Source organism: Chiloscyllium punctatum, chromosome 3 (genome assembly GCF_047496795.1).
Source record: "Chiloscyllium punctatum isolate Juve2018m chromosome 3, sChiPun1.3, whole genome shotgun sequence".
Lineage (NCBI taxonomy): Eukaryota > Metazoa > Chordata > Chondrichthyes > Orectolobiformes > Hemiscylliidae > Chiloscyllium > Chiloscyllium punctatum.
In genome coordinates this window covers 130,952,913-130,967,555 of record NC_092741.1, presented here as the reverse complement: position 1 = coordinate 130,967,555, position 14,643 = coordinate 130,952,913, and the positions used below count along the sequence as shown (strand labels likewise).

Below are 14,643 nucleotides of genomic sequence, written 5' to 3'. Positions count from 1 at the left end.
TCCAAAATCTCTGATTCTAACTCCAGGATTTGTAATCTTAGGAAGCAACCAGAAATGCCTACTAGACAATTTGGGCCCTTTAGAGGGAATTCCAAATACAGTTGCCAGCTTCAGCTCCAGCGCACATTGGTCTGCATCTTCCTAAATCCCTCCATCTCAACAATAAGTATTTGCATTTGTATGCACACTTAATATAGTAAAACATCTCAAAATGTCAGGGATATCCTCAAACAAAATTTGACAAAGGCTGTAGGAAGAGGTTCTAGAAAAGCTGACTTGTCAAAGAGGTAGTTTCTGAGCAACTTAAAAAGGAGGAAAGAAAAAGCAGAAAGACTGGAAGATCTCAGGAAGGAATTCCAGAGCTTAGGCCATTGGCAGCTGGTGGTGTAACTAAAATTGGAGACAGAAAAGATTGAATTGAAAGAACGCAGAGACCTCAAAGTTAAGAAGCTGGAACAAGTTATTCATATTCCTCCGCTCCTTCGGCTTTTTAACACTCACATCAATGACCAAGCTTTTTGGTATCCTTCCATATATCTCATTGGTGGATTGTATGTTCATTTGTATTATTCTTGATACATTTTTCTACTTTGAATGTATGTGTTTTTGTGAGGGATTGTTTTAACTTGAGTCACTGGATGTGAATTTCTACTTATTCTTAAATTTCATTTTATTCAGTGTTCTTCTTTTCGCACCTTTTTCAGCAACAGTTTGAGGCTCATCAGGAAGAAGGGATGGTCATCTCACACATGGCTGTGGCTGGTGTTGGAGTCTGGATAGCCTTCCATTCAGGTTCTGCTCTGCGCTTGTTTCACACCGAGACACTTGAGCATCTTCAAGACATCAACATTGCCACTCCTATCCATAACATGATAGCAGGTATGCGAGCACCCCAGAAAGGTACGCCTGCCCTTTGCTGAACAAAGAATCAGCAACATCTCAGTATTATATGTGGTTAACAGTTCATTTGATGTTAAATTTTAGTTAACTATAGAATATCGGTGTTCTACACCATGCCTAGGATTTTGTCAGTGCTCTGGAGATTGTCTAAGAGCAGAACAGCTCATGCCAGTGGAAAGCATAAGGCAGAAATCCAAATGCCACATGACATTCCCAAAAGTGGGAATGGCACCAGCTTGCTCAAACTAGAGAAAGGCAGCCAATTAACAAATCCAATTAACTGATCAATTTGCAAACATTTTATGTTTCTACCACATTTTACTGGTGTCGAGAGAGCCTTCTCCCTCGACAAAAGAATGACAAGCAAATTGAAGCAGCCAGACAGTGGCTTCTAGGCCTGTATGCCTGGTACTGATAAGTTAAAACAATTCCTTGCTCACTTCTTGAGAGTCATGCAGCATGGCAGTGCTCTCTCTCCTTTTTCCTGCAGCTTCAGCAGTAGCAAACTTTGTCTGTGGTGCTGCTGAGCAACTGGGCCTCTGACAGCTTAGTGAGGCAAGGCATCATCTTTAATTGGTTCTTTGTTGGCCATTGCCACCAGTAAAATAGCCACTGCAATCCTGGTGTTTCCTGGCAATGCTTAGTTCACTTATTTAATCCAGATAGCAGGCATTCACTGCTGCAACTAAATGCCAGCCTTTGTGTCTTCGGTGTTCTCTAGTGAGCTAGAACAAATCTCTTGGCAAAAAAAAGTTTGTACTTTCCTTCTCTACTGATATGGATTAGCGTGGCTGAGGTTTAGCAACTAACTATTATTGTGAACCCCATACTACGTGATCAATTGCCTCTCCACGTGTTCTCCCCATCAACAAAGAAGCACAATCTAACACATTTCCAGACTACTGCATCAAAACCAAACCTATTTAATTATTTATTCACAGATTGAGAAATATTAACACAAAGTCCAAATGACGCACCATTGTAAAGCTTACACAATTTAACTGCTTTAAACAAAATCAAGACTAACGTTCGGTTTTTCTTCTTGCTGGAGAGCCCACTGGAGTAGCCTGTGATTTTCCAGTCTGTTGAACTAAATAAGACAAAGATGATAAGCCGGTGTTTGTAAAAACAAACACTGTTGGTTGAAATCTGACATCCAATAAGCATTTCTTTGAAATTGGATCTTTTGGTCATTATTGTGAGAGGGTCGCTCACTGGCTCAGTCTTCTTCATTATTAACGTGGCTTGCTAATAGAGACTCTAGGGAAGTTTATAAGGTGCCACCCAATCAATATCAAAACCCAGTTTAAAACATTTTGACAAAGGTGTAAAGGCTTGAATTGCTGACTTCCTTTCTTCATTTCTTCTGGGGTATGAGCATTGTAGGAAGAGCAAGTAATTATTACTGCTTTATAGGTGTCCTTGAGAAGCTGGTTTTGAGCCACCTTTTTAAAACTGCTGCAATAAAAGCACTCCCATTGTTAAAGCATGGAATTGTATGATTTTGATCCATTTAAGAAGAAGAAACTGTGACGTTATCGCCATTTTAAAATCTGTGACTTGGAGGTGAATATGGAAGTGATCATAGAGTTCTACAGCACAGAAAGAGGCCCTTCAGCCCATCTTTTCCATGCAGGTCGTCAATGCTCTAGCTATTCTAATCCAATTTTCCAGAACTTGGCCAGTAGCCTTCTATGATGTGACATTTGAAGTGTTCATCTAAATATTTCTTTAATATTGTGATATACCAGCTCTACCAGGATGAAAACTAACTTCCTGCAATCCCTCCTATGCTAGCTGCCACTTCCCTTAAATGTATGGCCCCTAATTATTGACCTCTCTACTTAAATATTTCTTCTCATCTACACTGTGCGTGTCTCTCATAATTTTGTACACTTCAGTCATGTCTCCCCACCCAGCCTAATCTGTGCCTTCTCAAAGGTAAAAGGAAACCTCAAAATATCTAAGAGCTATTTACATAAACATTTGAAACATCATAGCATACAAGATGATGGACCAAGTGATGGAAAATGGGATTAAAATAAATGGATGCTCGATGACTGGCATAGACACAGTGGCCCAACCAGCCTGTTACTGTACTGTAAGGCCTCTATGATTCTATCATAGCCTTTGAAGAAAATCAGAATGGCAGCTCCAACAGGAAAAGAAAAATGTAAGGAAGTTTCTTTCCCTGAAGCTGTTACTCTCATGTAGAAGTCGCCAGGCTGAGAACATCTAAGTTGCTGATCCATGTCTTTATCCATAGTTACTGTCAAAAAGAGTAGCACTGGAAAAGTAGGTCAGGCAGCATCCGAGGAACAGGAGAGTCGATGTTTCAGGCATAAGCCCTTCTTCAGGAATGTGATAATGGCTAATGCCTGAAATGTAGAGTCTCCTGCTCCTAGGATGCTGCCCGACCCGCTGTGCTTTTCCAGCGCCACCTTTTTTGACTCTGACTGTCCAGCATCTGCAGTCCTCACTTTCCATGGAATGTGCTGCAAAAGGGCAGAGAGTGGAAAGCAACAAAAAATGCCCTAAAATATAGACAGTAAATGGTGCCATCAGAATCTATGAGGAAGTAGCAAATAGTTAATGAAATAACGTGAGCCCATCCACCCCTTTATACACACAGGATATTCACTCGCCTATTGTATAGGATGTGTATTGACGCCCATTAACACAGCTGCAGTTCTCTTTGCTACTGTATTGTGATGGTCAGCCTTGAACTTTCCATTTCCTTCACAACTGTGGGACTTCTTGATAAATTCAGCCTTTCTTTACCTGCTTTAGCCAGCTAATGTTTTAGTCATGAATGCGATATTTGGCTTCTGGTCGAAATGAAGCCTGGCTATATAATTAGTATAGGGCTAATTTTCATACATTTTCATGTGTTGTCAGTTAATTGAGTGGTTTTCAAAGTTTCAGTGAGGAATACTGTACCGAAGAAATTTTTGTTACTTTTGATCAGTATGATTCTTTTTTATTTTGCTAATTAGATTTTCATGGACAGAGTTTAATCACTTGCATCACCAAATGACATCACATAAAATAACTTTGAAGCCTGCTTTGTTTTTCGTTTCCCTTTCCTACATCTCCAAAAACATGTCAGGTTTTGACTAGCTTGTGAATTCTTTCTTAAATTTTAGTGGGTATGTGTATTCTTTCATGGGATGCAGTTAAAAATTGCACAACACCAAGTTATAGAGTGAATGTGGGATAGCATTGAGGACGGTTTGGCACTTACCCTGGTGGAGTAGAGAAAATCATTGATCTTCTGATGGCCATTCCTCTGGATATGGTGCTGATCCAGATGGCAATCTCAGAACATTTTGCCAGGGCATGGTGGCGCGGCCTCCTCTTCTGGCCCTGCAGTAAGAGGTCTGTCTTCCTCTGGACTACCCTGTCCATTAGAACCTGTAGGCTTCTGTTAGAGAGTGATGGCACCACTTTCCCCTTCTTGGTCACCTTCGAAAAGACTGAACTTTGAGTAGAAAAGCTTCAGAAAATCAAGGCTTGCATATATGCATGCTAGCCTTTTAAATAAAATAGAATAGTCATTTATTGGCACTTGTAATTTTTTACAAAAAAAAGTGAAAAGTGTTTAAGTCACTGTACCACAGTGCCTACATTAGTAACAGAAGTAAAAAAATGAAACATGCACCAAAGATGCTGTCACTTGCTGGGTAGTCAGTGAGTGGTGAGTTCTTCTGACAATAGCAGGTCGTAGAATGTGGCTCACATTGGCAGATTGTTAATGAGAAAAGCTTAGTAAAATGCAAAAAGAGGTCTCACTCAGGCTCACTGAGAAAAACCCTCTGTGAAACCCAACAAAAAAGACAGCTACAATTAACTCTATCTAAACCCCTCTTTATTTTATAAACTTCTATAACGTTTCCTGTCAGCCTCTAACACTCCAGTAAATAAAGTCCCAGCCTAGAGCCAACCCCTTTCTTGATAACTCAAAGCTTCCATACTTGGCAACATCCCCTGGTAGATCTCTTCTGAACCCTCTCCAGCTTATCAATACACTTCCTATAATTGGGCAACCAAACTGGACACAGTATTCCAGACAAGGCCTCATCGATGTCCTGCACAACTTCAACATGACTTCCTAACTCCGATACTCAAAGTACTGAGGAGCAATGAAGGCAAGTGTGCTAAATACCTTTTTTAACCACCTTGTCTATATGTGACATAAACTTCAAAGAATTATGTACCTAAACCCCTAGGTCCCTCTGCTCTACACAACAACCCAAGACCTTTAATTGTATGAGTTCTACCCCTGTTTGTTGTACCAGAGAATTATTTCTGTTCTTATCTTTTTTCAACAGTGCAGTAGTATTTATGTAGCTTTTTGAAAATAAACAGTTTCAGCTTTTGTAAGGGAAAAAAGTTTGCAGAGTAGGTTCTGTCTTCCTGTAATTTACATTAAAAAATTATTTAAAACAGTTCAATTGCATCACGTATTAATGTGATGTTCCATAATTAGGTATAGATTTTTAAAGCTCCCATTCCACTCTAGACTAACAATTTCTCAACCTCAGAAGATCATCTCATGATGCACCACAAATTCTCTCAAAGCAGGTAATTTTAAAGGCTATTTAGCTATTCATCCAGGAGGAGATCAAATTATAGCATCAGACTGTCTCTTGATTTAATCACAGATGATCAAGACAACAATGATGTAGATGTAGTGCAGAGTCTTGTTTTATTTGTCCTTGTAGATAATACAGGATAAGGATAAACTGCAACAACACTTCTTCAAAATCACAGTAGGTAGAATGAGTGATGGAAAAGTCCATACAGCTTGAGTGGACAATATTTGTTGAATGGCCAATTCGTGTTCCGTGCATTCTCCTGTACTTGTAAAAGGGAAATCAGTATAGAGCAGATGTCCAATCTGGAAATCTGTTCATCTCATTTCGCTATTGTTCAGAAGTGTATAAGAATCAGTTGTGTCAGATCCTGAATGAGGCTATAGACTGTGCAAAACTCATTTGTGTATAATATGGCTTTAGGAAAAGCATGGATCTGGTTCAGTTGCTATATCACTGATATCACAAGAGGTTATCTGTTATGTCTCAGTAGAGTCATATTTCATTTTGGTTGTGAATTCTCTGAAAGTTACTTTAACTTTTTTTTCCATTAAATTGTATAGAGTAACAAAATGTTGATACTTCAGTTGCAGATGTTTCCTGTCTTCTGAATTTCCTTTGATTTACAAAGCATGTGCAGCTTCCTGTTTTTTTTAAAGCTAATTTTATCATTTAGCACTTCAGTACTATCCATGTGTAATTACTGGTACTGTAGGTCTTTTGTTTTATCTTTCGGTGCATGCTCTGCTTTTGAAAGTAAAGTTTGGATATGTAAAGATGTTTAGTTTTGAGGAAAGATATTTCAAGTTCAAAACATTTCTTTTGTGTTAAGTATCAATTCGACCATGAAGTATTTTCCCTTAGATTGCTATTGACTTCACTTTTACCACACATTTACATGCTCTTTGATACCACACTCAGTCAATGATGTACTCAAATAAATAATAAACATTTCAAAAGATCCACCTGAGTGGTAAAGATAAAACTATTAGAAGTGCAAACTGCTCTTGGTTTGACTGAGCAATCTAGTTGTGAACTTCAGTAAATCAAATGACTATCGGCTTTCCTTAAATTTTCGTACATGTTGTTGGTGAAAATGTATTTTAAAAAAAAGACACGTACAAATGTGTACATGTATAATGCACCAGTTATGTTTTATTTTCAATTCTTAAACACACGAATGCGTACATTTTATAAATAACACACAGACATCTCCTGATGTATCTCTCATTCAGATCCTAATTTAAGGAAAGTCTTTAGAGCCTGAGATGACCTTTGCTCTTTGCTGAAATTAAACTGTGCTACATTACATTTATGATATTAGGCGTGCCTTTAGAATATTTATATAGCCTTGTGCTCAGTGACCCAGATCTTCACTCATGTTTTCTAATTCTTTTGCAGTACACAGCCTTCATGTTGCTTGGTCACCAGATATCATAGATATTAGCCAAATATTTATGAGAGGTTGTGAAGCAGCAGGGGACAGAGTTGTGGTTCAAGGAAATCTCAGGGACTTGGGTCGTACTAATATTGATGGCAGGATCCCATGTTCATTTTCTCCTTGGGGTTACTGCCCAGCAGCCAGACAAGTTGACAAGCTAATTGGCTGGCTAGCAGGAAGGCTAACAGCCAGACCTATTGGGGACTGGCCTTAATAGTCAAGTGGTTTGCTGGGTGGCAGAGTTGGCCAACAAGGAGATACCAAGGTGTTGGTGCTCAGTCAATGACGATCACAAATTGCACTGGTGAGGAGAGGCTACGATCGGTAGAAAGGTGGACACCGATATTCTTGAGGGCCCTGGTGGGGAAGTTATCCTCCCCTCTTGTCTCACACTAAGTGATGTAAAAAGAATCAACTTGCAGGAATTGCCTTCATTTCACTGCCAATTTCCCAATGTAGGAGCTTAACTTAAAGATGATAATGTAGTGTCCGTCTCTCTGGAACAGGGGAGAGAGTTCAATTTAACTCATTTATTTTTCTTGCCTTCTGTGAGTAAGCAGAGATATTTTAATTTTACTTTTTAATTTGAAATCGACTTTGTGTTTTCCAGTCCACCTGTTTGTTAAGTTCAATTTTTAAAACGACAGGCAACAGACACCTTTTAGGGTTAAATCAAGATTGGTTTATTCACGTATTTGAACTTGGGGGTAGCGCTGGATGGCTGTCACATCACATACACTCACACAAGCAAGCAACGAAGAAGAAGGAAAAGAAGCCGTTAACAATTTAAAAAAAATTAATATTAATTCACATGGTTGTTGTGTCAGATCCTGAGTGAGGTGTCCTGTAGGTGTTCTTTTATCTGTGAAGTCAGATTCAGGTAGGTTCAGCAATCCAGAGAAGAGGTTACACAATTCCTTTCAAAGTTGATGAAAGTCCCACAACATGAAGTTGTAATACTGAAAGATTTAGTCCATTCTCAAGTTTCTGGATCCAATTTACAAAGCACATGATCAGTAGCAGCTATTTTTAATCCAACAAATTTAATTTTAAAATAAACAAAGAAATAAAGCTTTTAAAATATTTTATGCTCTCTCTCTCTCTCTCAGGTCTTGTGGTTATAATGGGCACAGTTCACAAACTTCTGTTGTGAAAATGGTGACACAAAGCAGTAGGCAGGGCACATGTTTCTCCCTCCAGTTTTTATTTTATTGATCTCCTGCCCACTGTGGGTTAGTGGCAGGTATTAGACGCAATCTAGATTGTAACATCAAATCCAGCTCTTTTGAATTTGTGTAAAAGCAATTTATGTTTACTGATCTCATGCAAGGATCTTCCTTTATTGACCACTCCTTGCAGTGGCATCCTTAATTTAAATGGTATTAAATTGCTGGTAACATTGAATAAAGTTCATCTTCAATCTACAGTAATAGAAATGGTGCTGGGGATGTACTCAAGTCAGCTTATTTTTTTTAAAACTATACAATCATTCACGTAAGTGATGATTCACTTGGAAACCACAAAGCATGTATTTTAAGTATAGTACATGCACTGACAGAGTTCTACAATTAATTTGCTGGCTACATTTTGAATGTTGGCACGTAAGTCAATCATGGAATATTCTCATTATCCCTTGTACCTGGTTGAGTCAATTACTGGTCTTGCACCTTTCAGTAGGTATCACTGAAAGACATTCTCTCTTCCCACCTTCCTCCTTGGCTGAAAGCCTATTGAGTTTCTTTGTAGCATCCCATATTTTCCCTGTTCATCGACCCCATTCGTGGCTCTATGCATTTCCTGAAATGCCTTTGTTGCCATTTCACATCTCTCTGCATATTCATGTCCATTTTCAAATGCAACAAAATGTGGACAATATCCAGGCTTGGACTGACAAGTGGCAAGTAACAGTTGCACCACTCAAATGCCAGGCAATGACCATCTCCAATAAACGACAATCTAACCATCGCTCCTTGACATTCAATGGTGTTATCATCACTGAATCCCCCACTATCAACATCCTGAGGATTACCATTGTCCAGCAATTCAACTGGACTTGCATATAAACTCAATGGCTACAAGAACAGGTCAGAGGCTAGGAATACTGCAATAAATAACTCACCTCCTGACTCTCCAAAGCCTGTCCATCTACAAGGCACAAGTCAGGAGTGAGATAGAATATTCCCCATTTGCCTGAATGGTGCAGCTCCAACAATACTCAAGAAATTGACACCATTCAGGACGAAGCAACCTGTTTGATTGGCACCACATCGACAAGCAACCACTCCCTCCATGGCTGATGCTCTGTACTATCTAAAGATGTACCACAGAAACTAACCAAACACCTTTTAAACAGCACCTTCCAAACTGAAAACCACTCCCATCTAGAAAGACAAGGGCAGCAACTGTGTGGGAACACTACCACCTTCAGGTTTCCCTCCAAGCTACTCATCATCCTGACTTGGAGGTATACCACTGATCCTTCACCATCACTGGGTCAAAATTCTGGAATTACCTCACTAAGAGCATTGTAGGTCAATCTACAGCACGTGGACTGCAGCGATTCAAGAAGGCAACTCTTCTCCATCTTCTCAAAAGCACCTAGGGATGGGCAGTAAATACTGGTGAGCCAGTGGTGTCCATGTCCCATGAGTGAAAGAAAAAATGCAAAGAAACATGGACAGTTGTCCCAAGAACCACAACAGCAGACACAATTCCAAGCCTGTAATAGTATTACTGGAGTAATAAATATTGGCAATATATGAATTCTTCTGAGATGAACAACCGAATCACAATTACCATGTTAATCACAGCCACACTAACAGCACAGAAGCAGGCCATTCGTCCCATCATGCCTGCCCCACCTCTCCTTAGGAGCAAATTACTCATTGCCACACCCCACTTCTCCACTGAGCCCTGCATATTCTTCCTTTTCTGATAACAATCCAATTAACTCTCGAAGTCTCAATTGTTTCTACCTCCAAACATATAAAGCTTGTGTATTTTAGATCCTAACAACTTGCTGCATGAAAATGTTCTTTCTTTGCTAATTACTTTAAATTTGGGCCACTTGTTATCAATTATTTGGCGACTTCATAGACCTTTTACTGTACTCCTGTACTTCTGCACCTTTATCAAATGTCCTCTCAACTTCCCTTTTTTTTCACAAAAACCGATCCAGACTCCTCTAATCTATCAATTTAATTGAATTTTCTAATCCCTGGGACCATTTTTATGATTTATTTTTTCACCACTCAGGAAAATTGTGCACACAATAGCTTAAGTGTAATGCCCAGAACTGGAGATAGTACTCCATTTGAGGACAAGGCACTGCACTGCGTATGTTTAACCCTATTTAATGTTCCTGCTAATAAAAGCTAGGATAGATACTGTATGTTTTACTAACCACATTTTCAACCTCTGCTGCCATCTTCAATGCTTTATGGACCTATACCCTGTCTCTAGATCCCTCTGCTTTTGTACCCCTGAGGGAATTGTGCCTTTTGTCAACTCTCTGTATTTTTCTTCCCAAAATGAATCACATCCCAGGGGTTAAAAACTCCTGATGTTTTGCAATAACTATAGCACGAAACAAAGATTTCAGCCATTTACGGGAGACTTACCTTTGTCGTGGTAAATCCTGAGAAGGAGCTCGGCTAGGGAATGGCTCCCTGCACACAATATTGCTACTCTTAGCTGAATCAGGATTCACCTTATCAACTGTGAATGGTACAGCCAATCAGATAACATGCTCTTGTCTCAACATGAGTTTTTTTGTATGATCCTTCATGGGATGAGGGCGTCACTGACTAGACCATTATTGCCTGTCACTAATTGCCCAGTGGGCTGTTAAGAGTCAACCACATAGCATGTAGGCCAGACCAGTAAGGATGGCAGTTTCCTTCCCTAAGAGACATTAGTGAACCAGATGGGTTTTTCCTGACATTTGACAATGTATTCCTGGTTATCATTGGACTCTTAGTTCCAGCTAAAATGCACCCTATCGGTACAGCCAGGAAATCAGATTTTGTTTTCTTCTCAAATGCCAAAGGTAATTTGTTCAAGGCCAATGGGTACTGTGGTTGGGAATGGAACTTAGGAGGTTCCTCCTCCTCCCAGGATCACTTAGTAGCAAGTACATTCACTGTCTTCTGGACGTGAGATGCCATTCTCCTCTGCCACTCCTGATCCCATCCATGTGTCCCTCCCCATCCTGCATGGGTCTGCCTGGGGAGGTGGGGGAGGGAGGTATTGGTGGGTGTGATCCCAGCAATTTGTTTGGAACTGTTAGCTGAGGAATTTCAGTGGTTTGTAGTTGGCCAGAATGGACACCTAACCCTAATAGATTGTGCCTACTTTGCTGTCCACCTTGGTCTTCCCAACCCTCACACCAGCCAGTATTGACTCCTCAATCACTATTGTTCTTCTACCAGAAAAATAGTAATCAGCATGTTGGATGTATCTGGTGAAGACTGCTACCATGGTTTATACAAATCATCATGGTTTGAAAGCAATTCATTGTTTAAAGTGATTTGCAATGTTTCAATGAAATAAGTGCTGTTTAGATAGCAGTGCTCTATATCATAATATGCTTCAGTATAATATTCAGGACTGTAAAGTGTCCTTCAAATTGACATTAGAAGACACAGCCTCTCAAAATTTGACCAGCTTGCACCTATGTTATGGAAAAGTTTCAAGATTAATCACAACAATTTGCAAAAACTTTAATTCACTTCTTTTTTCACGAAGATGTTAATATCATTGAAAAATTAAATATTAAAATATTTTTAAAAACATATATTATGAATATAATTTGGCAAAACAGAGGAGCTGAGACCCAAAACGTTGACTGGTTTTTCTCCATGCATGCTGCCAGACCTGCAGAGTTTCTCCAGCAATTACTGTTTTTGTCAGAAATCAGATATTAGGTTTAGATGGATTTTTACATTTTACTGACTTTTGCTTATGTAATCTTCCAAACTGTTTGAACAATAAGATGAGAATGCATTAGATTTAGAGCAAGTACAAGTGCATGACAAACCAGTCGGTATTTTCACAATAAACAGAAGCCACATGAAATTCCACTTGACACAAATGACAATAATGTTCTTGCCTCTATTGAATGAGTACAATGTCAGGAATACTTTATTGACTGTTATACACAGGACATAAAATGCTGCACTAAAATATTTCTACTCCAAATTCAAGCTAGCTTCTTATTGGGAAAACTTTAACTTGCATTCGATTTGAGGAACGTAAAATCATCAATCACTGTGGCTGGATTCCTAGTGATCTTACTGATGTGACCTGTGGCAAGATTTCTGTCAGAATTGGAACAGCGGTCCAACGTGACCGACCTGGACATGAGAGACATCACCCTTCTTGACCTGAACTTCCAAGGCACAGAGAGGGGAAGCAGAGAGAGGGAGCAGGTGTAACCAACATGCAGACTTGTGATTGACCTATGTGTGGTTCCTTCTCTGGCAAGATGCCTCCTGGCAGTGCCCTATATCCTTGCAAGGATGGGGCAGGTGGGATGCTTGCCAGGTAACCCATCCCTCTGTTACCATACCTTCAGTCCTGAGGACCAACTGTGGCAATGAAGTGCAAGTTTGTGCACATCTCCAGCAGACGTTGAGGGTACAGACAAACAATGGTATTCATGAGGCAGCTGGATCCCCATAGCAAATCTGCACTGCTGCAGCTTTTGGGTAACCTAGTAAGGTTTCCCAAGTGGATAGGCAGCACAGACATTACAAAGTTTTAGAGATGTACAACGTGGAAACAGACCCTTCGGTCCAACCAGTCCATGCCAACCAGGTACCTCAACTCAATCTCGTCCCACGTGCCAGCACCTGCCCGTATCCCTCCAAATACTTCCTATTCACTCACCCATCCAAATGCCTTTTAAATGTTGCAATTGTACCAGCCTCCACCACATCCTCTGGCAGTTCATCCCATACACTTACCACCCTCTGTGAAAAGGTTGCCCTTCTCACCCTAAACCTATGCCCTCTAGTTCTGGACTCCCCGACCCAGGGAAAAGACTTTGTCTATTTATCCTATCCATGCCCCTCATAATTTTGTAAACCTCTATAACGTCACCCCTCAGCCTCCGATGCTCCAGGGAAAATAGTCCCAGCCAAAATAGCTCAAATCCTCCAACCCTGGCAACATCCTTGTAAATCTTTTCTGAACCCTTTCAGGTTTCACAATATCTTTCCGATAGGAAGGAGACCAGAATTGCATGCAATATTCCAACAGTAGCATAACCAATGTCCTGTACAGCCGCAACATGACCTCCCAACTCCTGTACTCAATACTTTGACCAATAAAGGAAAGCATACCAAACATCATCTTCACTATCCTATCTACCTGCGACTCCACTTTCAAGGAGCTATGAACCTGCACTCCAAGGTTTCTTTGTTAGCAACATGCACTAGGAACTAACCATTAAGTGTATAAGTCCTGCTAAGATTTGCAGCACCTCGCATTTATCTGAATTAAACTCCATCTGCCACTTCTCAGCCCATTGGCATATCTGTTCAAGATCCTGTTTTAATCTGAGAAAACCCTCTTCGTTCTCCAATTTTGGTGTCATCTGCAAACTTACTAACTAAACCTCTTATGCTCTCATCTAAATCATTTATATAAATGACAAAAAGTAGAGGGCCCAGCACCGATCCTTGTGGCACTCCACTGGTCACAGGCCTCCATTCTGAAAAACAACTCTCCATCACTCTCTCTGTCTTCTACCTTTGAGCCAGTTCCATATCTGGGCATCATCTGGCCACATTTTGACTCAACAGGGCAGCCTCACAGTGCCAGTGTTCCTCTGGCTGGATAGTAACCTTTTAAAGATAGCATGGATGTAACGTATGCCAGTCTTGCAGCGGATATCCTGTGAGTGGCAAGTTGTCTTGGGAATGGAGTTGAAATCAGGCAACTGGAATGGTGGACATCGAGGGGTGAGGTAGGTAGTTACTGAGGGGCATTTTGTAAGATACAGTGAGAAATCTTGCCAGGCCTCTCAGCAGATATCCCTCCAAAAGATTCAATGCAATTTGCATTTAGCTAGAGAAACTGAAGATTCAGCCTTATTCCTCTTTTGTGAGGATATCGATTAGTGTTAGTAATGTCTCAGACATGATTGTTGTATTCGAAAGTACTTCAAAATTAGATCCCTCATAGCTTTCGGTATCAGGATTTTGCTTTCTGATGTTGGAAACTGTTGGCATTTTACCTGGAATGTGTGCAACTGCTAGTCAAGGTAAAAGAAAAAGAGCAATCTTTCAAATATAGAAGCACAAGATTAATCAATTTGTTGTAGATGATAGGTTGAATAAATGGCTCATAGAAATTTCAAACAAACCAAGGAGCACATTTCTCTTGAGAGTAAAACTAAAAGATAGATTTTTTAAAAAGAAGATTAGATCAAATTAAAAATAAAACATTTACAATGCTGAGGGACTGTGTAGAAATACAGTTTTATTGCAGCCCCTTAAGAGAGAAGAAATAGGTTAATGAAAATGGTTTGTAATATTGGAATAGCTTATGCTACTTGTTAAATTGTGTTAAACTTTAATTAACATACCAGTAGTAATTTCTCTCTCTTGATTAGCATTGGCACATTTATAACGTGTTCTGCATCATTCAATTACTTACTGTAGAATTAAACTTTTACAACTGATTTATTTGAATTGTTTTGTC

General features: G+C 39.8%; 1 protein-coding gene across 2 annotated transcripts in view; it reads left to right on the top strand.

Moving 5' to 3' along the window:
- arhgef10 (Rho guanine nucleotide exchange factor (GEF) 10) overlaps nt 1-14,643 on the top strand; it is a 278,827-nt gene that overhangs the window by 248,512 nt on the left and 15,672 nt on the right. For both annotated transcript variants that reach the window (XM_072560748.1, XM_072560758.1), the window contains one exon: nt 705-879. In XM_072560748.1, coding sequence (XP_072416849.1) covers nt 705-879 — 175 coding nt within the window. The remainder of the gene's footprint in view (nt 1-704; nt 880-14,643) is intronic.